Source organism: Ascaphus truei, chromosome 4 (assembly GCF_040206685.1).
Source record: "Ascaphus truei isolate aAscTru1 chromosome 4, aAscTru1.hap1, whole genome shotgun sequence".
In the NCBI taxonomy this organism is placed as follows: Eukaryota; Metazoa; Chordata; class Amphibia; order Anura; family Ascaphidae; genus Ascaphus; species Ascaphus truei.
In genome coordinates this window covers 315,585,617-315,610,189 of record NC_134486.1, presented here as the reverse complement: position 1 = coordinate 315,610,189, position 24,573 = coordinate 315,585,617, and the positions used below count along the sequence as shown (strand labels likewise).

Below are 24,573 nucleotides of genomic sequence, written 5' to 3'. Positions count from 1 at the left end.
GGAGCGAGCATTCCAAAGTGCACAGGAGAAAGGGAGAGAGGAGGGAGGGTGGCAGGGGATCGGTATGAGGTTGGAGGGGTTTACACCAGAAGGAGTAGAAGTTGCATGTGGAAGGCGAGGACGAGAGCAAGTAGAAATAAGGCAGGGACCAGGATTGGGAGAGATATCCCCAGAAGCAAGGAGGAGAAGCATGGACAGAAAGAGAATGTGTGAGGATGATTTGTAGGGGTGTGTTTTAGTGCAGGAGGTATAGCTGTGTGGTGACAGAGGGCGCAGGTAAGAGAGGAGTTCATGTGAACTGAGAAGTGGTGAAGTAAGGAGAGATGGCGAAATATGAATAGAGTTAGAGACATGATGAGGCTGGTGGAAGGAAGTGCATAATTTGAGAATAAGTGAGGTTACAGTAAATATAAAAAGTAAAGGTGGCATCACAGCAATAGTAATGTGTTGAGATGTGCAGAGTGGGATGATAACCTCCTTTCCAGCGTAGTTCAAATGCAGGAATCAGAAGCAGTAGAGTGTGTCCACTTTTTCCACTTCTTTTTGAACTTCCTTTTTTAAACTTCCACTACTTGAAAGATTTCTACTTAAAAGCATTTCTGCTTAAGAGCAAAGGCTGCTAGCAGCAATGGCTGTTGTAAGTTTACTTATATACATGTAGAAAGTCACCTGGTTGGTACAACAAACTTAATTAGCACATGTGAGCGTAGTTAAACCAAAGGATGTCTTCTTTCTACCCCCTTTTTATCTAAAGCCCTCTCCCGCCTTAAACCTTTTTCACTGACTGCCCCACACCTCTGGAATGCCCTTCCCCTCAGTACCCGACTAGCACCCTCTCTACCCACCTTAAGACATACTTGCTTAAAGAAGCATATGAATAGCACTGTGAACATTCTGAACACATGATACATAAAGCTTGGCCCCCTGCAGACGCACTTACCAGAACTCCCTCCTCCTGTCTCTGTACGTTCTCCCTACCTACCAATTAGATTGTAAGCTCCTCGGGGCAGGGACTCCTCTTCCTTAATGTTATGTGTGTCTAAAGCACTTATTCCCATAATCTGTTATTTATATTATCTGTTATTTATTCGATTACCACATGTATTACTACTGTGAAGCGCTATGTACATTAATGGCGCTATATAAATAAAGACATACAATACATACAATACAATCAGATTGGTGGGTCTGACGTCACCCAATTGCCACTCTTCCCCCTCGGCCACACACACCTGTTCAGAGCTCTGCGATTGAATGCCAATGCATTGGTAGGTCAATGTAAAAAGAAAGCCCACAAATATAAAATGCTGGTATGGGTTTGCACCCTTGCTTTTATTACTTGGTCATATTCACACAATTAGCACATGCACATTAGTATATTAGTATGCTAGGCTAAAGATCTGAGTTACAATCCATATTTCAATAAACACGTACAATTTCTGCATAGTTTAGTTTGAGTGAAAATAGCCCCAAACTAGCACATTTTGTACACGCTGAGATTTACCTTTTGCCTGTGCAAATAACATATGTTTTCACCGAGTCTTGGCTTATTATACCAGCGATATGTACAGGGCTAAAAGCAGTGCTCCATTCCCTACCGGGGACACATAACTAATACACTACAGCAGTGCTGAGCTGCCACAACAGATAACAAACCTGTGTTGTGTCACTGCTCATAAAACAGTAAATAATGTTCAGTCGTTTTAAACGGATTGCAGTCAGTGTATAACTAGCCAGCGCTGAGAGCGCATGGCTGCCTTTGCTTTATAAGCAGCTGATACCTTTCACCTTATCTGCAATAATAGAATTGAAGTGCCGTTCTGATTCCATAACGAGGCTTGGAACGCACCATAAACATAGGCAGCGGCTCTGTGACGTCACAACAGGCCATCCATTCATCAGGGCGCACCTCCGTGACGCACGTGTGACAAGCTCTCTGTGTTTGGGGAACTGTCCGTGGGCGGGGCTTCCTTGGCTTGTCACATGACGTCCGGGTTGAGCTTTTGTGGTGTGCCGGCTGCCGCTCTGGGGACTCGGGATGTCTGGGGCTGCTAGGGACTAATCACCCATCTACTCAACTATCACACATACTGTGTCCTCCTCCTGCAATCACATGCAACCGGACGCATACTAATATTAACAATAATATTACAAGCACACACATCCCAATTATGTGTTTATAGTCACACGCTGTCCTCCCCTCTATATCACACACCACCCTGTGGAATTCACGCATCTACATCCCACTTCTTGTTTTCTATCGCAGTCCTCTTTCAATAACACTTACCTCACTTGCTGCCACACTCACTCCTGCCCCTCACTTTCTGCCACACTCCTGCCCCTCACTTTCTGCCACACTCGCTCCTGCCCCTCACTTGCTGGTCTCACTTTCTGCCACACTCCTGCCCCTCACTTTCTGCCACACTCCTGCCCCTCACTTTCTGCCACACTCCTGCCCCTCACTTTCTGCCACACTCGCTCCTGCCCCTCTCTTGCTGGTCAAGATGCTGAACGTCCCGTCCCATTCCTTCCCTGCCCCAAGCTCCCAGCAAAGGGTGTCTACAATTGGGAGAAGTAAGGTATGAATATGGGGCTCAGTGTCCTCTCCTTTCCTCTGCATCCCTTGCAGCAGGGGTGGGCAACTCCAGTCGCCAAGGGCCACCAACAGGTCAGGTTTTCAGAATATCCATGCTTCAGCACAGGTCAGAATGACTAAGCCAGCTGTGCTGAAGCAGGGATATCCCTAGTACCTGGCCTGTTGGTGGCCCTTCATGACTGGAGTTGGCCAAACCTGCCCTTTACAGTGTTTCATTTATTAGGTGTGTGTACCTGCTTCAGATTGTAAAAAGTCAGGGAAGATATATGAATTGCTTGTCAGAATAAAATGTCATTGTTCTAACTCACTGGTCCCCTTGTAGGAGTAATGTAGCCCTAATAATGGCAACATGTATACTAGGTGCAAAAAATAATAATTATGGAAATGATTTATCAATATTAACAAAATGTGTTAATGCATTGCTCTATGCTCGGCTTGAGTTTACATTTAGTTGAAGAGCGTGTCCTATATGTGATGCAAATTATTACCAGAAACTTTTATGCCACCTAAGAATTGGCAGTTTTTTTTTTTATTAAGGCAAATACATTATGAAAAAGTGACAGTCTCATAATCTGTACACAATGCAGCTCCTCCTTAACTTCCTATGGACACTCCCCAAATCAAAAAATGATGCTCAGGGCTCAACCTGGAGCAATGAGATACAATATGAAAAAGATGCAATTTATGTCAATTAAAAATCTGCTAAAATAAACCCAAAATAATACTCCATGTCCAGTGTTTATTAAGAAAACACAAGTGGAACGCGTTAAACATTTACAGTGGATATATAAAGCATTTAAAGTCAATAGTATGGATGAGTGCAGTATTGTAAAGTGTTAGAATTTAAATGTAGAAATAGCACAGGCTCCTGGTAAAGTATCAACTTTGAAATAAAAATGTTTGGCCTTATTATGTTAGTTATGCCAGTTGCATGTGTTGACAATTGCTGGTGATGTGTGGAATCGAAAGGCTGTGGCTGCTGTAGAACCTCTTCCAAAGCAGGGCTGTCAATCACCGCTCTGTTTCCCAAAGTCACGACCCATAATGCTTTGCACAGCGCTTCATGAATCCTGAGCTGTGCTGTTAAAAAAAAAGAAAAACGAATTAAACTAAGGTATGCAAGCACATATATGCCTGCCCACTACATGTATTAAAAGGTACATATGTACATAGTCTCTTTAGAACAGTGTTTGTCAACATTTTTTTTTAACCCATGCCCATTTTGATAAATATAAAAATCTCACCCCCTTCAAACCTGCTTTCCCCAATAATTTTATTTGAAATATCGCAACTATAAACAAATTAAAGCATTTGTACATTTTAGAAAAAAATAATTATTTCGATCTTCAATTTTTTTTTTACATTAAACATACATTATTTGCTTCAGTTGTTATTAATGTCAGCATGGCGGCTGCTTGCTTGCCACAAGCTTTTGGATTCTGAACACTGTGGAAGATAGAGCACAACGTAGGTCACTTTCAACATCGAGCCAGAAAAACCAGCTTGGCAAAGTTATGACGATGACACGCAGAACCTGGTCACTTGTTTTGGGGTAAACAGGGAGGTATTTTAACCAACAATTCTCCAGTGATTTGCTGGAAGGTATCTTTGGTAATTGAATAAAACTTGAGTTACAAACACTCCTCTTGGAGATCCTCTTTAATTTACTGTTGCACTAGATACCGGTTTATGTTATATTTTTGTTGATCTGGTATTTTTTCTCACTGTGTTCTTAGGACCAGTGAGTTACCTGTTGATCTGATTGGCCTGCTTTGTCGGCTAACCGGAACTACCAGAATAAATGGTCCAGTGGTAAAAGGGTTCCTCACAAGCTTCCAAATGGGATTTTCAGCCACGAGGTCTGCAAAATTTCAGTTGAATTAATTCTGCAGATTAGATGAGATACCATTTTTTTTTTCATGAGACTTTTCAAGAACCTTGTCCTAGAGAGCTTCAACAAGTTGAGAAAATGAAGCAAAATGTTTAGCACCAGCTTGCTGTATCCATAGCTGGAGTTTGTCTATAAATGCTTGAATGATATAATAATGAGCTATGATGGTGATGTTTTTCCCGTGAAGCTTCAGTTTCAGTGTGTTCAAGGCTTCAAATATATCTGCCAAATATGTCAAGCTCATCTGAAAGCTATCATTTTTGAAAGCGTCAAGCAGTTATGTCATGGTAGACCAAGCTTATTAAGACACTTAATTACCAGGGTCATTGATTGAGAAAAGCAGAGAGATATGAATAAATTGCATTTATTCACATAACGAACGTACACAACTATGTTACACAAATTACAGGAAAAAGACACACTTACTTTGGAAACTGGGATAACAAAACTAATCTTTTCTAGTTGCTAACACACAGCAAAATAATTCCCGACCACTTTTCCTTCCTGTGGCCTCTTGCTGTTGAATTCTGGTCACTTAGCCTCTGAGAAATTTAGGCGATTTACTCAGAGCTGGAACATCTCAAATGGGACTGAATCTCGGGTGAATCACACAAGATGGAACTAATAGAACTCATGAAAAACTTAGATGGATCTGATGGAACTAACTTTCTGATGGACTGCATGACTTTTTAAAAACTCCCAAAAGTCCATCCTGTCAGTCTGCTGTGAATCACTGCGTGGGAGCCAAACACCCCCTCCCCCCCACCTATGGGCATGCTCCGCCAGTGCTTCAGGTAGCCTGGCAGAAGCTTCAATGTATGCTGTGAGCATGTGCCAACTTTGCATTTCAGCCGCTTAGCATATCTAGCCAAGCCTACTTCCCTGGAGACATACTGCCTCCCTGTCGTAAATCAGTGGTGAGATTGACAGTTTTACCCCAGAGTAAAACTCCGTCCCCAAAGGACGTTTAAAACTGCTTTTCATATCTAAATGTACTCAGAACTTCAGTTCTGTAATACTTCCTGACACGTGAGACATATTAATACATTCCGGCACGCATGACGGTCCCAATGATACTAAACATAACCGGGTCATCCTAAAATTAAGAGAAATATTAATACCTGCTAGAGCCCCCGTGTCTGTAATAATCATGTGCGATTTTGTCCCACCGATACACACATGTAACTTTTTTATCATATTCCGCAGAGGACGTCTCATGATATTCTCATATTTAATAAGGTCACTCACTTCATACCTTCTGTAGCCACGCCCTTGGCCTTCTATACCCCCATTGTCAAGAAATGCTTTGAGGCTCAGCCCCCTGTGTAGATAACTGCTATATTTCACACCTCTGTGATCAATGAGGCTTTCACGTCCTGGCTGTCTCGGAGACGCATAGGTACCGAGCTTGGTAGCCATGACTTCGAAATCCCAGTTTATTCACAGGGCATCAACATATATACACATTAAACTATACCTATGTAATATAATATGTTGTGGCCTGTCTTTTGTGTGGTAAAATATACACATTCTGCTGCTACAATGTGTTACAGTTTTCTCATATTTTGCACAGTCACAGTAATGCATACACAATACCTGGGCCCAAGATCTGACACTCTAGGACCCCAAAACACGGGTCAGGGGTAACCAAGTGGGGTGGACCTTTTAGTATAAGCCTGGTTAACCCTTTCCTCACCACAAGTTAGTCTTTTCCCTCTTATTCCAAAAATAGGACGACTTCTTGCTCCAGCTCATAAATAGGTCCAAGCATATATCAGTGTGGAACAGAAAAACTTTGTGGTCGGCTCCCAAATGTTCACAAAGTAAGTCAAATAATCTGGAGTTTAAAGCACTGTTTTTCACATAATTACCTTGATAGCAAGGTATGAGGTCTTCTCGTCGATTACTGGGCAGGGTTTGGAAGCCAATGCTTGGCGGTGAATGACGCATTGCATCCGGAAAACAGATTATTTTTTTCCCTTTGATTTATGCCAAAAATCCCGATCGGGAACCCAGCATTGCTGGAGCATCATCGGTGCAAACTCCAGCCAATTTCTTCCATTGCAGCTGATTCGTTTTGAAGAATTTTGACACAGCGTCAAAGATATCCTCAACTTTAGCGGTAATCTCCAAGGCTTGAGAAAACGGCGTTTCTTCTTCCACGCTACATATCGCGCATAGACAAGTAGTTGAGCACAATTTCCTTCATCAGTCGATTCATCACAACTAATAGCAAAAAACGGCGATGATTTAATCTTTTCCAAAACTTGAAGTGTGATATCCAAAGCTAAATCAGCACTAAGGCCCTTGGCTGTAGAATCGGACAAGGACCTTTTGTGACATTTCTTCTCAATTTCCTTTCCAAGCAAACTGTTAGCAGCACTCCGAACTCTAGACTTCTCTAGTGTTTGTCAAATGGTGTGTTTTTTTATTCCCTTTGTGATCTGATGGGCTAGAGTGCAAATATGGTCTAAAATCAATTTATTGGCACATAACAAATGTTGATGGCAGCTAGAAGGCAAAAAATCCTCTAACACGTTCCGTCCCTTTGGGTGTATGCTACTTTCTATAACAGTCCAGAAATATAATATAATATGTGCTCCCACCAATCCCGTCCCATTCTCTCTGACTCCCTCTCCTACACCCCGTTCTCACCACATTTCATCCCATTCCAACTCCTCGCTTCACCCCATTCTCACTCCCCCTCCACCCCCATTCTCCCTCCCCCTGCACCCCCATTCTCCCTCCCTCTCCATTCTCCCTCACTCCCCCCTCAACCCCCATTCTCTCTCACTCCATTCTCCCTCACTCCCCCCTCCACCCTCATTCTCTTCTCCTCCCCTACCCCCCATTCTCTCTCACTCCTCTGCTTCCGCCACCATCCTGCTACATCCCCCGCTCTCCTCATCTGACCGACCTGCACCCCTTAAACTGCTGTGCCCAGGGCAACTGTCACCCACTAGTATTTAGCAGCCCTTATACTTATTGTCCTATGTTTTATGTTTATCATCTTGCAGCGTGTGGATTTTTTGCGTCTATTTTTTATTCTGCTGATGAAAAAAATGGGCGTAATTTCTGTAGTTAATTTTAATGTATCCAAAAGCCAGGGTGTGCAGCGCACAGCAAAGATAGAGAGAGCAGGTCTTGCAATAACAGTCCTTTATTGATGGATCATATGGATGTGGGACAGCAGCAAAACTTCAACGCGTTTCGTTCAGAGAACTTTATCAAGAAGTGCTGTATATTATAAAATCAACAATTTAAATGCAGCTGACTGCCTTGATTTCGCGCCAAACAGTGACGTCATCACGCGTCATTAACCAATAAGAATTGTGTACTCCGCGCATGCGCCGCGCGCCAGAGTACTCTGGGACTCCCTGCTAATTCCAGCCGAGCTCAATCATGAGCGGCACGCCTCTCTGGGCGGCCTCTCCACTGAGAGCACGTCTCTGGCAACCGCAGAGGATCACCTCCTCCTCCCCGCTCGGCGCATGCGCAGGCAAACTACTGTGTATATTCCCCAGGAACCGTAAAAACGGCCCTTTGACTGATTAAGGGGGTATGTTATATTTATGCACGTATTGCATTGTATGTGGAAGGTCCACACACATGCATATTGCTGGCAATTACTAGGCAGGCAGCCACACTTATATAGTACATAAACAAGTGCAGTCAAGTGTAAGACAAATATATAGGTAAATAACTAAACACAAAAGAAAAAAATATAAATAAATATATATATATCCTGTTGAATATAAGAAAAAAAATATATATATATACACATAAATCAACACAATTGTACATTTAGAAAAAACTATTATATCAAAATGATTTTATTACTTAAAAAATGCTAAAAGAGCAATATTAAAACAAATTAAAAAGGTGTAAATATATCTTATACCTATATCTAGAGAACAGCAAATTGCATGCCCCTATTGATGAAATGGAGTTTGTATTAGTTTAGCATTAAATGCATTTGTACATTCATATAATGTGAAGTGCCATATACAAGGCATATAAGTTTATATATGAAAAGATTTCTTAGTCTATGTTTCTATATCGTGGTTGAATAGATGAGAGCATAGTATAACACATGACTTCCATTTATCACAAATAAATTAAAGCAATATGCATTTTTCATCAAAAGCCTAAATACATTATTATAGAACAAGTGGAAAAATGGAAAAAGATGTGCTAAAGTAACCAGAGTAGTGTCTTGTTAAATGTAAATTTGGTTAAATATAAACCTTTTATCAAAGAATGGATTAATATGTTCCAGGATTAGAGTAACATTTGTTGTACACTATGGAGGTGAATGAATCCCAATAGTATATTTGTTGGATGTTTAGTAAGAACAATAAACAGTAAGTATATTTACATTGTCTGTTGGTGTTAATCAATATTTTATATCTATTTTGGATCTTTATTAGAATACTGAATTGTTCTTATTTCAGGAAGTGATTAATATTCCATTCCACATTCATCCCATCTGGGTACCTTGTTTTTAATGTGAATATCCAGTAGGATTCTCTGCAGTCTAGTATTTTTACAGTGTTTCCCCCTCTTTCTTTTTTCATTATCCTCTCAATACCCATGAATGAGAAGCTATTGATGCCTCCCTGTCTGCATTCCGAAAAATGCTTAGACACAGGATGATCAGTGTCTTGTTTGCGAATTAATCTGCAATGTTCTTGCATCCTTGTCTTTAATGCCCTTGTAGTTCTGCCAACATATCTCTTCCCACAGCCACAGGTAATAAGATACACCACAAAAGTGGTGTTACAATTGATAAAATTGTGTATAGTGTAGCGTTTGTGTGGACTGTGGGAAAAGACATGTCGAGCAGGCTTCATGAATTGACACATGTTGCAATGATTGCATCTAAAGGATCCTTTGGTCAAAAAACGATCTGAATCTTTAACAGGCGTGGATATCACGCTGGGTGATAGGAATGTGGCCAATGTCTTGGCTCTTCTGTATACGAATTTCGGGCCCTTCTCAGTGTATTCACGAAGTATAGGATCCATTTTTAGTAGTTCCCAATGCTTATTTACAATTTTGTTTACTTGATTGCTAGATTTATTAAATTGGGAAATGAACAAAGGACAGATCCTATCTTCCTTAGTCTCTCTTTTTGTACTTTTCAAAGCATTAATGTGAGAGCCATCCCTCGTTCTGGATCCAGACGGTAATACAGTTTCACGTTCAATTTCTGTGACTTCTTGCAGTGTGGCTTGGAGGGTCTCCCGATCATATCCCCTCTCAACGAATTTATTTGTCAGTTCCCCAGACTGAGGTATGAAATCGCTAAAGGTTGAGCAATTTCTCCTCAGCCTGAGGTACTGACCCTTGGGTATTCCCTTAATCACGGATCTGGGGTGACAGCTGTCCGCTCTCAGAAATGAGTTCCTAGAATTGGGTTTTTTATAAACATCAGATTGTATCTTTTGATTAATGTCTATGTAAAAAAGAATGTCCAGGTAGCTAATATGATGTGAATGATAATTAATGGTGAGGTGAATATCTAAAGTGTTATCATTTAGGTAATTAATAAATTCTAATAAAGTGTCAGTGCTCCCGTGCCAAATAAAAATAAGGTCATCAATGAAACGTTTGTAGAAAATAATATTGTGCCTATATGTGTTTGTGCTGCTATAGATAAAGTTATTCTCCCACCACCCCATAAAAAGGTTGGCATAGGAGGGGGCAAAACTTGTCCCCATTGCCGTACCCCGAAGTTGCAAATAAAATTTGTGCTCAAAAAGAAAATAATTGTGAGTGAGTAAAAAAAGTATTGATTCCATAATAAATGTGGTTGTAAGTATGGAACTACCTGGGCACTCTATAAAATGGCGGACAGCTGTCATACCCAGATCGTGCTGGATGATCGAATATAGGGAGACCACATCCATAGAAACCCACAAGTAATCCTGATTCCATGTAGTTTTTTGTAATTTTGTGAGCAAGTCCCCTGAATCCAAAATGAAGGACGGCAGTGCCCTTACAAAGGGCTGTAAGTATTCATTCACATATTGAGACAAATGGAATTAGCAGGGAGTCCCAGAGTACTCTGGCGCGCGGCGCATGCGCGGAGTACACAATTCTTATTGGTTAATGACGTGTGATGACGTCACTGTTTGGCGCGAAATCAAGGCAGTCAGCTGCATTTAAATTGTTGATTTTATAATATACAGCACTTCTTGATAAAGTTCTCTGAACGAAACGCGTTGAAGTTTTGCTGCTGTCCCACATCCATATGATCCATCAATAAAGGACTGTTATTGCAAGACCTGCTCTCTCTATCTTTGCTGTGCGCTGTACACCCTGGCTTTTGGAATCTTTATCCCACTTCAGCTGCACGCTCGGGAAGGGAGACTCTGGGAAGAAGCAATATCGTGAGTACATTACCTGGGGCTAACCCAATGAGGAAGGGGGGGTGTCCTTGGACAACCCACCCCAACCTTCAGGGTACCTTATGCCCTTTTAAGGCTTAGTACTGCTACTTTTATTCATTATACCCAGCTTATGCTCCCTTCCATCACATACGGTCCCAGCACTTTCTGAGCACCATCCCACAAACAAACTTAATTTTAATGTAAACTTAATTTTCACTGCGTGAGGTATATTGACATAATGTGAGATAATTGATGGAGGAGGTATATTAACATCATGTGACATATTGTCCACCTTTGAGTGCATTGCAAAGCCTCTGTCATAAGGTTTAAAAAAAAGCAATTTTCTGATTTCCATTTCCTGAATAGTTGATCCCCAGAAGAGTGATATAATGTATCTACATGAGCATGTGTTAATGCAGCTGTGCGCAAAGTGGTGGCGGGGCCATGGGATTTTTTTGGGGGCGCGCGGGTGCTTGCAGAGGCATTAAAATTAAATGCCGAGGGGTCGCGTGAGACCTCTGCAGCAAACTTACCGGGGTTCAGACGCGTTGCCATGGCATTTGACGCCGTGGTGTCATGCGTAGTGATGTCACACGGCTGTCTCCATGGTAACAGGGTGATGTCATGTGACCCCGAGTCGATATTTGATGCCACCAAGCGTGGTGAGGGGGACGCAAAAGCGAGGAGGAGCAGGCATGGGGGCACAGCTCCGAAAGTTTGTGCTCCCCTGTGTTAATGTGTAATGTTAATGAGAACCTACCATGCCAGTTTTGTTTGCGCCCCCTGCTTGCTCTCCCCCACCCGGGCCGCACCCCCCCTTACCTTTCCTCCAGCATTAGTGGCGTCATTTGGCTTTGCCGCCGAAGAGAAGGTTAGAGACATACAGAGGGCTCGTGCGCTCCCCCTGCATTTTATTTAAATGTTGTGGGGAAGAGCGCGAGGCCTCTGTAAGCGCCGCGCCCCCCCACCAGAAAATTGTGCGCACCCCAGAGCTACAGTATGTGGTATTGTACAACACAACTTTTAATGTCAAAGCCATATAACATTGGGTGTTGCTGGTAAACTGTTTTAAATACTTTTATACTTGGGAGTTAAAGATTTAGAATGTAAATGCTACATGTGGTCATTGTGATTTGAAATGTACATTTGCAGTTCGATGCTGCAATGACCTGTAGATTGATTGTCTTTGTCACTTCCCGTCTCTGGTGGATTTCAAGCTTTTGCAAAAGCTATTTGTCATTCAGTTGTGTCATTTGTTCTGAAAAAATATTGTCTTTCGACAGAACTTGAGGTACAGTGGCTTTTAACTCCTTCAATGCTGGAGGCTCTTACAATGCTTAGCAGAATTAAATGGCTCCAATGTTTTTACTTCTCTTGATTGCTAAACTGCTGTTTTGAATCTGTTCCAAGTTATGAAACAAAAATGTATGTATTTTTGTTGCGCCAGGCAGGTATGCAACGCTTTCCAATTTTCACAACATTATAATACAGGTAATATAATACAGATGAGATAAGTGCATCAAGACAAATGGTACATTGGCAGAAAGGAATTACTCCCCCGTTGAGCTTACCATCTAATAAGCATGTGGGGAGACTCACAGAAACAGTATGAGTAAGTTTGAGTGCATTGATTAGTGGGTATAAGAGCATATTGTAGTTTAGTTCTATTTGTGGAAATTAAAGATGTGCGAAAAAGCATTACTTCCCCATATTACAGTATTATTAATTTTATTATTATCGTTGATTTGTAAAGCGCCAACATAGTCTGCAGCGTGGTACAATGGGGTTACAAAGAGATGTAAATGACATAAAACAGAGTTACATACTAAATAAGGACAACCATGCACAAACAGATGCAAAGAGGTAATGAGGGACCTACCTTTGAGAGCTTACAGTATAGAGGGAATGAGGGACAATGTTGAAACAAAAGGTAAAGTGTCTGCTTATTGTGGGATGGGTCTCCTCAGGATGGAGTATGGTTCATCGCACTGTTGATAACATTGAGGTTTGAGGTTGTGGATTTTAGGGGGTGTTAGAGCGGAGATTCGTTCAGCCACACAGCTGGTCCCAATGGGGTTGAAGAGGGATGGGAGTAGGATGTTGGAGGAATGCGAAAAGTCTTCCTTTAAAAGGTGAGTTTTCAGGGAGTTTGTAAGTGTCTGAAAGCAGCAGGAGAGTCTGATGTTACGTGGTAGGGAATTCCTGAGAGGAGGAGCAGTACTGGAGAAGTCTTGTAGGTGGGAGTGAGAGGCGGTAATAGGGCAGGAGCAAAGGTGGATGTCATGGGCAGAACATGGGAGCCATTTAGAGATATATTTGGAAATGAGGTGTAAGAAGAGATGTAAGGTGTGTCGGCGTTGTTGAGATCTTTGTAATCAGAGCTAGGGTTTTAAATGTAATTCTATAGGATATGGAAAGCCAGTGAATGGATTTGCATAGTGGAGCAGCAGAAATAGTGGTGAGTGAGTTCTATTTTGGACGAATTGGAGCTGGGACAGGTGGACAACGGGAATGCAAATTAGAAGATGGTTGCAGTAATCCAGGCGGGGCAAGATGAGCGAGTTAGGATTTTAGTTGCATCATGAGTGTAAAAAGAGCATATCCTCACGATAGTTCAGAGGTGGGGATGGCAGGACTTGGTGAGGGACTGAATGTGAAGAAAGGAGAGATCAGAGTCACAAATAATTCATAGACAGCGAGTTTGGGCTGTTGTGCTATTATTGACAGAGTTTGGGTGTAGTGGTGGCAGTGGAAAGGGCAAAAAGTATTAGTTCTGGTTTGGATATGTTAAGCTTCAGGTTATGGTGGGACATCCAAGAGGAGGTTGCAGAGACACAGTTGGTGACATAGGACAGGAGAGGGGGAAATATCAGGGAAGGAGAGGTACATGTGGGTGTCATCGGAATGGAGATGATACTGAAAAACAAAATATTGCATTAGTTCACCAAGAGAATAAGTATAGAGTTAGAAGAGCAGAGGGCCAAGGACAGAGCCTTGTGGGACCCCAACAGAAAGAAGAAGTAAAATGGAAGAGACACCAGAGAAGGAAACCTCTGATGGAGAAGTTGAATAGGTACGACGTGAGCCAGGAGAGGGCAGCGTCATGTAAGCCAAACAAATGGAGAGCATTCAGAAAAAGGGGATGATGGTCAACAGTGTTGAAGGCAGCCGAGTGATCCAGGTGAATTAGTAAGGCGAAGTGACTCATAGACTTAACTGAGTTGGTCATTGGCTACTTTTGTTAGGGCTGTCTCGGTAGAGTGTAGAGCAGGGGTGCGCAAGTTGGGGGATGCGAGATTTGCTGCGGAGGACGCGGTGTTTACAGAGGCCCCGTGCTCTTTCCTTGAAGGCATTTAAATTAATGTCGGGGGAGCTGCAAGGCCTCTGTAAACCTCTCCTTACCTTGGTTCAGACTCTCCTGGTGACACGTCGCCGTGGCATTGCGGGGTCATGTGATGTCACGTTACCATGGCAACGTGTCACCAGGAGCGTCTGAACCAAGTTAAGCAGGGAGGGGGGGGGGGGCGGCGTGAGGAGAGGGGAACAGCCAGCAGTGGGGGAAGGGGGTGCGTGCAAGGAAAAAAGATTGAACTCCCCTGGTGTATAGGACAGTGTCAAGCAAGGAGTTGGAGGAGAGAAAGCGAATCAAGCGGTTGTATACAAACCACTCAACTAACTTGGAGGCAAAGGGGAGAAGAGATGTAGGGCAGTAGTTAGTGAGGGAGCCTGGTTCGAGAGGGTTTCTTTAGCATGAGCATGATGAGTGCATGTTTTAAAAGAAGATGGGAATATGCTGGAGGTGAGAGAGAGTTTAAAAAGGCTGAGTTTGGATGGTACTTAGTGTGCCAGAGAGGGAGTGGAGGAGACGTGAGGGAATCGGATTAAGGGGTAAGGGTTTAAAGTGAAATGATGAGGAGCACTTCTTCAGTCACGGGAAAATGAGCTGAGGGTGTGTGAGGGGAGGTAGGTGGTACATGTGGAGCTTGAGATATGCCTGATTGCCAACTACGTCACAGATAGGATTAAATCAAAGTCTTGGGCCATGAGGGTAGGAGGGTGTGTAGAGTAGATGCAGTTTGGCAGAGAAGGAAGGTACTGGTGGTGAATAAATGTTGAGCGCTAGAGGACAGAGTAAGTATGAGTGAGGAAAAGTAGGTTTGCTTGGCAAGGGAAAGGGCATTGTTATAGGAGGAGAGTATGAATTTCTAGTGGAGGAAATTAGCTTTAGAGCATGATTTTCTCCAGTAACGTTCAACAGTGCGTGAGAACTTTTGGAGCTGGCGGGTAAACTGTGTGTGTGCCATAGTTGTGACTTAAATTGTTGGGGGCGACATGTGGTGGCAGCAGCTGTCTAAGGCTGATGAGTGTGCTGTCCCTTATAGATAGGTTGCTAGGACAATTTGGAGGGTGTCTAGAGCATGTAGATTTGTGTGTCTGTGCGTGAAAGTAGGTGTGGTGAAGGGTGCAGAAGGTAGAGTGATGCTAAAGGTTAGGAGATAATTATCAGACCAGGAAGGGTGGAGACGACCAGGTCAAGAGACTGTCCATTACGGTTAGTAGGAGAGTTGGCCCATTGGGAGAGACCATAGGAGGAGGTTAAGGAGATAAAATGGGCGACTAATGGCATTGGAATTGTCAATAGGTATGTTAAAGTCTTCCAGAATGACAGTAGGTGTGTCAGAAGCGAGGAAGCCAGGCAGAAAAGTTGACAAGAAATTAAGAGGTAAGTCCAGGTGGAGGATAGGTGACACACCACTCAGAGGGAAAGTGGGGAAAAGAGATGGAGAGCATGGATTTCGAAGGATGAAAGGGTGGTATGATGTGAAATGTTCAGCGTGGGAAAAGTAGTGTGCTAACTCCTTCGTCCTGTCTATTGCCTAGTCAGGGGGTGTGGCTAATGGAGACACCACCATAGCAGAGTGGAGCAGGGGATGCAGTGTCTGAGGGGGTGAACCAGGTTTCAGTAATGGCTAGAAGATTGAGAGTTGGAAATGACTGTCATGGATTGTTGTAAGTTTGTTGCATACAGATCATGTATTCCATAGGACACAGGGAGAGGTGAAATGGGGATGAGGTTGTAGTGCATGGTGGAAAAGAAACTTTGAGGTGGGGTGTGGGACGTGAAAGGATTGGTATGTGGATAAGGCCAGAATTAGGGGATATGTCACCACAGAGTAGGAGTAATAGTTAGGAGAGGAAGAGAGAGTAGGAAAGGGAGTTGCTGGATTTTTTTTTGAGTGATGGGGGTATGATGTGTGAAGCAGATGGAGTTGATATCTACAGAATGAAGGAGATGAATAGAGAATTGGAAATTCGGAAGGATGGTTTAGGGAAGAAAGTATGAGTGCTCGGGGTACAGGCAAAAGTACAAGTGAGAGTGGAGAGCAGAGAAATCATAGTCTAAAGCTGAGAGGTGCCTGAATTAATTACTTGACATAAAGCTGTAGCGTTTCCAGTTCGAGGGTTTGGCAGGTGCAGTGAACAAACAGAAACAAATGGTGTGTGCCCTTTGGCTGCCACCAAAGTCTTGCGGTCTTAGGGAGTGCCAGGTTGTCTTGAGAGACAGGCTGCAGATGAAATTGAAGGGCGGGCTAGTCAGGAAAAGGTTTGATGATTGTAAGCGAACAAGGAGAAGCATTGGGAGAGACTGTTGAGGAGGGTAATGTGCAGGGATCTTTGGAGAATTTGCGACTATTGGCAAGGAGAGTTGGCATGTGCCCTGAGCAGTCGGGTCTCCTCTGAGGCACTCTGAGGTGTGTGTTCTTGGCCCCGGAGTCTGCAGGGAGCAACACAGACCCAAGCAGCCACCAGCTGACCAGTCGTGTAATGTGGAGGCCAACAGGCTGTTCCAGAGAAGAGCAAGTCCACGACTTTCTTGCGATAAGCCCATTTTTCTTTTTATCTTTTGTATATGCAATATTTACCTTTCTCTGACAAATTTTGTTAATACAGATACAGCGGCCGTTATTCGAACAAATCACAGTGCCGTTTTCGTGAGCGCTGCTGTACTCCACGCGACCAATCGCCCCAGGCACTCATGTTTATCGCTGTTGCTTTGTTTGAATTTCATGGATTGTGTGCAATTAAATGCAATGAATTGTAATGTGTACAGTACTGTGCTACTGTGCCAATGTCAGGTGTTTAAAACGTGAACACTAAAATGCTATATTCTGCACTCGCCTGCCCTCGCGTCTTAAGGCGGTACGGTTGAAAGAAATCCCGCGCCATGACATTGGTATTCCGAGGTATACACCGCGTGAAGTGTTTCAATAACGGCCGCTGCATCTGTATATACTACAGTGAGTGAGTGGTTGTGCGCTTTTCACTTTTTTGTTTTTTTCTTTAGCTATACCTTCAATGTAGCTTCAGTTCAGTGACATCATGTAATGTACAAATGTTTGAATTTTATATTTTCAGCATCACAAGGTATTTATAGTACTGTGACTTCAGCGCTGCAGTGATTGCAGTACGTCAGCGTTCCAAGACTCCAGCATTTTGTATGTTGGCTGCTGATTGCTGTTTTATATTTGTTTTAATTTCAGGTGCCGCTGAAGCCTGGCAGGAGTCTTATGGATTGGATTCGAGTGGCAAAGAGTGGCAAAGACTTAACAGGGCTGAGAGGGAGATTAATTGAGGTGACGGAAGAAGAGCTTGCAAAACACAATAAAAAGAACGACTGTTGGATATGCATTAGAGGTATGTCTCCAGACGAATAATCATTATTTTACAGGCATATTTATTGCCTGTCCCAAGTAGCTTACAGTAAAAGGCACAGGGAGACACACAGTTCATTCAGTATGCTGATGCTGTTTTTCTGATGCTGGAGAAGAAGTGTTCAGTTTCATTCAAATCAATGAGACTTTTCCAGCATTTGACCACTAAACTACTCCTTATAGCAGCAATGCTCACCAAAATTATATTATTTTTAGATGTACTTAAACCACATCTTTCACCTTCCTGACCTCAGGAGAACCCCCCGTTACCCACCAAAAAAGGATTAAAAGTGTTTGTAGCTTAATAAAATATAACTACAAACATGCATGACGTTGTGGCTTTCTGATGGCCGCAGGAGCCCTTCTGCCATCTTCTGTTCTCCTGCTAAATTCATTGCAGTTTCTCAAGCAGATAAGTTAATTATTTTCACACGATCTCCCTTTTTCCTGACTCTTGCAATGGCAGCACACACATTGGGAAGATGCTCTTCCCTACAGTTAGGGACTAGGTCTAATAAAGTTCCAGGAGACGGTGTATCCACGAATGCAACCCGAGTACCTGTAGTCATTTTGTCTAGGTCTTTTCTTTCTGTTTGGCTGACATGGCTCTTCTGGCGTGATTGCTGTACTAGAACAGGAAGCCCACACATTCGGTGACCATCTAATTTGGATTCTCCTCTTCTCTTCTTTTTTTATTTTTTAAATGTAAAGCTGTTTGTCTAGTTCTCTCTGCTCTTTCGGTTTGTGCCGTTTGGGTTAGTAGCTATGCGTTTAGGGTTTCTTCTTACCGCTGTTGTGGTTTTACAAAACCGCATAACTTGGGTTGCTTCGGCCCCTCGGTTGGTGCCTTTTTTTTTTTTTTTAGTAGTGAGATACTATTACTAGATTAGTAACCCAATTTGGGGAATATTTGGTTTTGAGGTTTTCTTCTCTCATGCTGAATTCCTGTATGGTTCTCAGATCTCAGTTGGATAAGGAGTGGCTCAGTGAGTAAAGAGACTGACTGGCACTGAACCTGGTTCAATTCCTGGTGTCGGCTCCTTGGGCAAGTCACTTTATCTCCCTGTGCCTCAGGCACCAAAAACATACATTGTAAGCTCCACAGGGCAGGGACCTGTGCCTGCAAAATGTCTCTGTAAAGTGCTATGTAAAACTAGCAGCGCTATACAAGAACATGCTATTATTATCCAACAGGGGGTTCTTGATCATATCCTCCCTTATTGTTATAACTATAGGCCTATAGTTTTGTACCCGACAGGGGGTGGCCTACACTAACTACACGCATACCCCGGTTTAAGGACACTCACTTTAAGTACACTCGCGAGTAAGGACATACCGTCCAATAGGCAAACGGCAGCTCGTGCATGCATCTGTCAGCACGTCCTGAACAGCAATACCAGCTCCCTACCTGTACCGAAGCTGTGCACAAGCGAGGGACTATAGAGCCTGTTACAAATGTGTTATTTACCAGTTATGCACGTATATGAATATTGCAGTACAGTACATGCATCGATAAGTGGGAAAAAGGTAGTGCTTCACTTTAAGTACATTTTCGCTTTACATACATGCTCCGGTCCTATTGCGTACGTTAATGCGGGGTATGCCTGTATAGAGTTTTGTTAGATGACCTTGTTCCCGACGGGGGGATTCATAGTCGCAAACAATCTCCTTATAATTAGTGAGATGCCTAGCTCTCAAGAATCGGTGAAGTAGAAGGAGGAGGCTAAACTGGCAGATGTAGTTGTTAAACCACAAAAAAGCAGCCTCAAAGAATAGACACCCTCTATGTACATTGTGTGGCGAGCTATTCTTTGAGTCATACTGTAGCTGTGACCAATTGGCGCATCATGTGTGTAAAAGATGGCAGAAGATTTCTCTTCTGGTTTAAGGATTCGATCCAGAAAACTCTGGATGCATTAATACCATCTGCTGTCCCCAAAAGGCCAAGCGAGGAGACTCTCTAGAGCTGCAAGAAGATTTTTATTTCCTGGAGTATGTGTCACAAGAGGAAGGGGAACTGAGACAAGAATTTTTTTTTCTTCAATGTGAATTCTACTGATAAGCTTATTGCGTTAATGAATGAGGCTCTGCAGATAGAGGATAAAGAAGAAGAGGTCTTTTGCCAGGATACCTTGTTCTGGAAAAAGCTTAAAACGCCAAGTGTTCTACTTATCTATCAAACTGCTCTTTGATCAAGAATGAGAGAACCCAGAAAAGAGTTGCTTGACCTTTAGGAGATTTGGACATAACTGTCCCTTTAAGCAGGAGGATACAACATTTTGGGAAGAATCCCCAAGAGTGAACGCAGCTACTCCAGGGTTATCAAGAACAACAATGATTCTGGTGGGGGATGCTTCTGCATCAGTTTGATCATAAGGTGGAAGCGGCATTATAGAAAGTGTTCATGGCGGGTGCTTTTTGTAGACCAGCAGTAGCTGTAGCAAATTTTTTACAAAGCACTAAGCGTTTGACTAACATCTTTTAGGAGACCAATCTGTGTCACTGCTGAGACTCAGGAAGTTTGACTCAAAGATGATTTGATTGATCGTAGGGCCCTGGGTTATGTCTCCTTCATGCAGGAAAAAGTCACACCATTTAATCAAAACAGCGTGTATTTATAGGCAAGTGCGAAGCCGAGCGTGTCAGGTGACCTACAAATGCAATTAACACAATATACGGTCTTTCCTATCCGTTTACTGCTCATATGGTGCAGAAGGGAATGTTCAACTTTAGCTGACTTTGGCAATTTTAGCAAAAACGTGTTATTTAGCAATTCATTTTAATAATGAAATTTTTTAGCAATATATAATAATGCTAAACATATACAATGTTAATTCAAGTAGCATTAATAGAATATCTATATCTATAAAACTGAAAACGTTGTATGTTTGCTGTGCCTCTGGGCAATCAGATTGGTCTGTCGGTCCGTCAGTCCGCCTCTGGCCAATCTGATTGGTCCGTCGGCCCGCCCGCCCCCGCATGGCTCTCATTGGCCTGCGTGGTTCGCTGACCACACCTACCCCACTGGCACACTACAGACCGGCACTCTCGCTTTCCCCCGCTCCCAACGTGGGACGGAGGGGAAGCGCCAATGCGCCTCCTGCCACAGCCCACCACACACACTGGCACTCTCGCTCCCCCGCTCCCAACGTGGGATGGAGGGGAAGTGCCAACGCACCTCCTGCCACACACCGGCAGTCTCGCTCCCAACCTGGGACGGAGGGGAAGCGCCAACACGCCTCCTGCCACAGCCCGTTTGACAGGCCGGCACTCTCGCTCCCCCGCTCCCCACGTGGGACGGAGGGGAAGCCAACTTCCCGCGCGCCCCTCCACCGAGACCACCTCCCGCCCCAGCCAGCTGCTGCTGCGGGGATATCAGGGACATGGGGTGGGGTAGCGTCTGGCAGCAGGAAGCAGCACACACCCGGTCAAGGTAAGTCACCCACCCACCCATTCACTACCTCCCACACACCCACCGCCTCCCACCCAGTCACTTCCACCCACCCAGTCACTGCCTCCCAGAGTCACTGCCTCATGTCACTGCTTCCCACCCACCCACTGCCACCCACCCACCCACTGCCAAACACACTGCCTGCCACCCACCCACTGCCTCCCACTCACCCACCGCCTCCCAAGACCCACTGCCTAGTGTCACTGCCTCCCACCCACCCAGTCACTGCCAAGTCACTGCCACCCACCCAGTCACTGCCACCCACCCAGTCACTGCCTCCCAAAGTCACCAAGTCACTGCCAAAGTCACTGCCTCCCACCCACCCACTGCCACCCAAGTCACTGCCACCCACCCACCCAGTCACTGCCACCCACCCACCCAGTCACTGCCACCCACCCACCAAGTCAGTGCCACCCACCCAGTCAGTGCCACCCACCCACCCAACAGTCACTGTCATCCATCCACCCAACAGTCACTGCCACCCACCCAACAGTCACTGCCTCCCACCCACCCAGTCACTCCTCGTGCACGCGCAAGACTCGCATGCTTACCCGCGAGTCAGCTGGCGGCAGTGTTCGCCAGTAACTGCAGCGTGCGATTTGTCATATGAGTTTCCCACATTGATCGGATGATCCTAAGGGAGCTCAGCTAACCAGGAGCTGTTACTCGATCTGTCACACAGTAGCAGTAAGCTGTATATTTATACACCGTTACTATGTTTGTATACCTCCTACCTCTTATCTAGTACTGATCCTTTAGAGACCAGCTCTGACAACAGAGCTGGTGCTGGGTCAGTACCGTTTACTACACAGATACATATCACTGTTTGGATTTCGGTAACGCAATCCTAGTATCTGCAGACTCGTTATCCACCTGAGGGGTTTCTGAACAGACTCTACACTGAGTCTTTACCTGTTCAGTCCTACTTGTGCATCAAGTGTGTATATTTAATATTCTATTTCCACATGTAGTTGGAATGGGACCAATTGTTGAGTTCCCTTTCACTCAGCTTCACCTTACTTAGGGTTTATCATACACCCAGTGGAACTGAGCTAGACTGTTTAGACCCTGATATTCAGGTCATTTACACCTGTAGCAACTTGTATTCACATCACCATGTCACATCTACATGTGGCCTGGACCCACATTATCTAGCCAGATACTTTGCCAATCAGTACACTGGTAGTCCTGGCTAGGGTCCACCTATTCATGTCAGTTTGCTATACACTATCATCTCAGGGTCTATATACTATTACACACTAATACAGTAGAGTTCTTTAGCGGCATCCTGGTTCATACTGAACAGTGGTCTATCACACCCACCTGTTCATACTGCAGTACACAATTTAGTGTTTTAAGTGCAGTTTATCTGAATTTGATCCAGAACACCTCACCGAGTGTTTATACTTATAGGATCGAAGCGTTTAATTATCGTTTTAATACCCATTATTTTAATTTGGATAATAAAGTTTAAGTTTTAACGTGTTCATCATATCACCCTTCAGGTGTTTAGAGTGCCCATTCTAGGTTTCTGCTCTTTGTTCGTTTGATAAGTTCTTTGGTGTGTAGAATTAATTATATTAGGCACTAAATGGTTGTTTTCAATTTCGTGTCTGATCTACCTTAAATATTCACGTTGACCTTGTTTCTCAGCTCGGTTAACATCGTGATCTCTTGTTTAACTTTCCAAATGTGAACATCTTGTACCAGTGCCCATGATAATTGGCTGTCAGAGTGTAAGCTCTTCTGCAACTAGAAAAAACAGTGGTACTGGTATTGGAATAGACTTTAATAGTTTTTCCTCTTCTCTCATGTAACAATGATGATGTTAACGTTAATTAGACTGTCAAATAACCTCAATTGTAATAATACAAACAATAGAATGAATAAACAGATTACATGTTCTATTTGCTTCTGTTATTCCTAGAGGTAAATGTCTTGGTTATATTAAAATATTTCGCTGTTTCACCACTTATTCTCAATACACATCCCAACTAGATCACTTTCTAAAACCAGACATTCATAGTGATTGTACATTCCCTCATTTATCCCAGCCAACAATCTTTTGAAAATTATTTCATGGCAAGGATCCCTAGAAATTGTTTATTTTAAATGTTGTATACTTTATGGTAGTTCTGTAGATTTCCTATGTGAATCCTCTTTTGATCTGGTTTATTTAGCAGCCAGGTTGATGTATTTTTCTGTAGGAACCAGAAGAGCTATTTGATTGAAGAATTTGAACATGAACATGTTCAGGAAGGTTTTAGACACGATCTTGAAAGCATTCAAAGATTTCCATTACATTTCTGAGTCAAAACAAGAGATTCTCTGCAGAAAATCCTCCTGCTCGAGAATCCAGGCAGCAAATCTGAGATGCTAGGATTTATAGACCGGGTCATAGGTTGAAGGTCCTGGGTTACAGACTGATTTATATCCAATGCCTTGGAGAAAATAAGTCTCCAACTGGTGTTCTAAAGTATTTTCGGCACGAGGATCAGATCTGCAGAATTAAAAGTACCTACCATTGTAATTTTTGGTATCCTTCCCGTATGCCAAGGTATGTGGTAAAGAGGGAAAAAGGAACCAAAATCTAAAAAGACTCTTACAGCACAAAAGTGATTAGTCGGTACCATCTAGAGCGGTATCAGAGTGAGTTTTTAAAAAAAAGTTTTATACATGCCATTTATTCATGCCTAACATTAAAAAAATTAAATTGATTAGAAAGAAGGGACTTCCTGGCTTTAGTGGACTTAAAGGACACTTATCTGCATGTGCCTATTGTGGAAACACATCAGCAGTTTGTTTCGGGATGGCAGACCATCTAAATGGCTCCAAGAACTTCACAAAGCTTGTGGTGATAAAGAAAGTACACCCTCTTTTAATTCTATGGTTTTACACATCAGGACATAATAACAATCATCTGTTCCTTAGCAGGTCTTAAAATTGGGTAAATACAACCTCAGATGAACAGCAACACATGACATATTACACCGTGTCATGATTTATTTAACAAAAATAAAGCCAAAATGGAGAAGCCATGTGTGAAAAACGAAGTACACCTTATGATTCAGCTTGTAGAACCACCTTTAGCAGCAATAACTTGAAGTAATCGTTTTCTGTATGACTTTGTCTCTCACATCGTTGTGGAGGAATTTTGGCCCACTGTTCTTTACAACGTTGCTTCAGTTCATTGAGGTTTGCAGGCATTTGTTTATGCACAGCTCTCTTAAGGTCCTGCCACAGCATTTCAATCGGGTTGAGGTCTTGACTTTGACTGCAAGCAACACCTTGATTCTTTTCTTTTTCAGCCATTCTGTTGTTGATTTGCTGGTGTGCTTGGGATCATTGTCCTGTTGCATGACCCAATTTCAGCCAAGCTTTAGCTGTCGGACAGATGGCCTCACATTTGACTCTAGAATACTTTGGGATACAGAGGAGTTCATGGTCGACTCAATGACTGCAAGGTTCCCAGGTCCTGTGGCTGCAAAACAAGCCCAAATCATCACCCCTCCACCACCGTGCTTGAC

The 24,573-nt window shown here is 43.3% G+C and overlaps 1 protein-coding gene across 4 annotated transcripts in view; it reads left to right on the top strand.

Moving 5' to 3' along the window:
- The first annotated feature begins 1,966 nt into the window (after positions 1-1,966).
- The window catches only part of CYB5R4 (cytochrome b5 reductase 4), a 161,092-nt gene continuing 138,485 nt past the window's right edge, over positions 1,967-24,573 (top strand). The window contains exons 1-3 of one of the 4 annotated variants that reach the window (XM_075597893.1): positions 1,967-2,402; positions 2,449-2,579; positions 17,425-17,578. In XM_075597893.1, the coding sequence (XP_075454008.1) occupies positions 2,505-2,579; positions 17,425-17,578 (229 nt within the window). In that variant the 5' untranslated portion in view covers positions 1,967-2,402; positions 2,449-2,504. Of the gene's footprint in view, positions 2,580-17,424; positions 17,579-24,573 lie in introns of all 4 variants that reach the window. The other 3 variants (XM_075597895.1, XM_075597896.1, XM_075597894.1) reach the window with 3 other exon arrangements.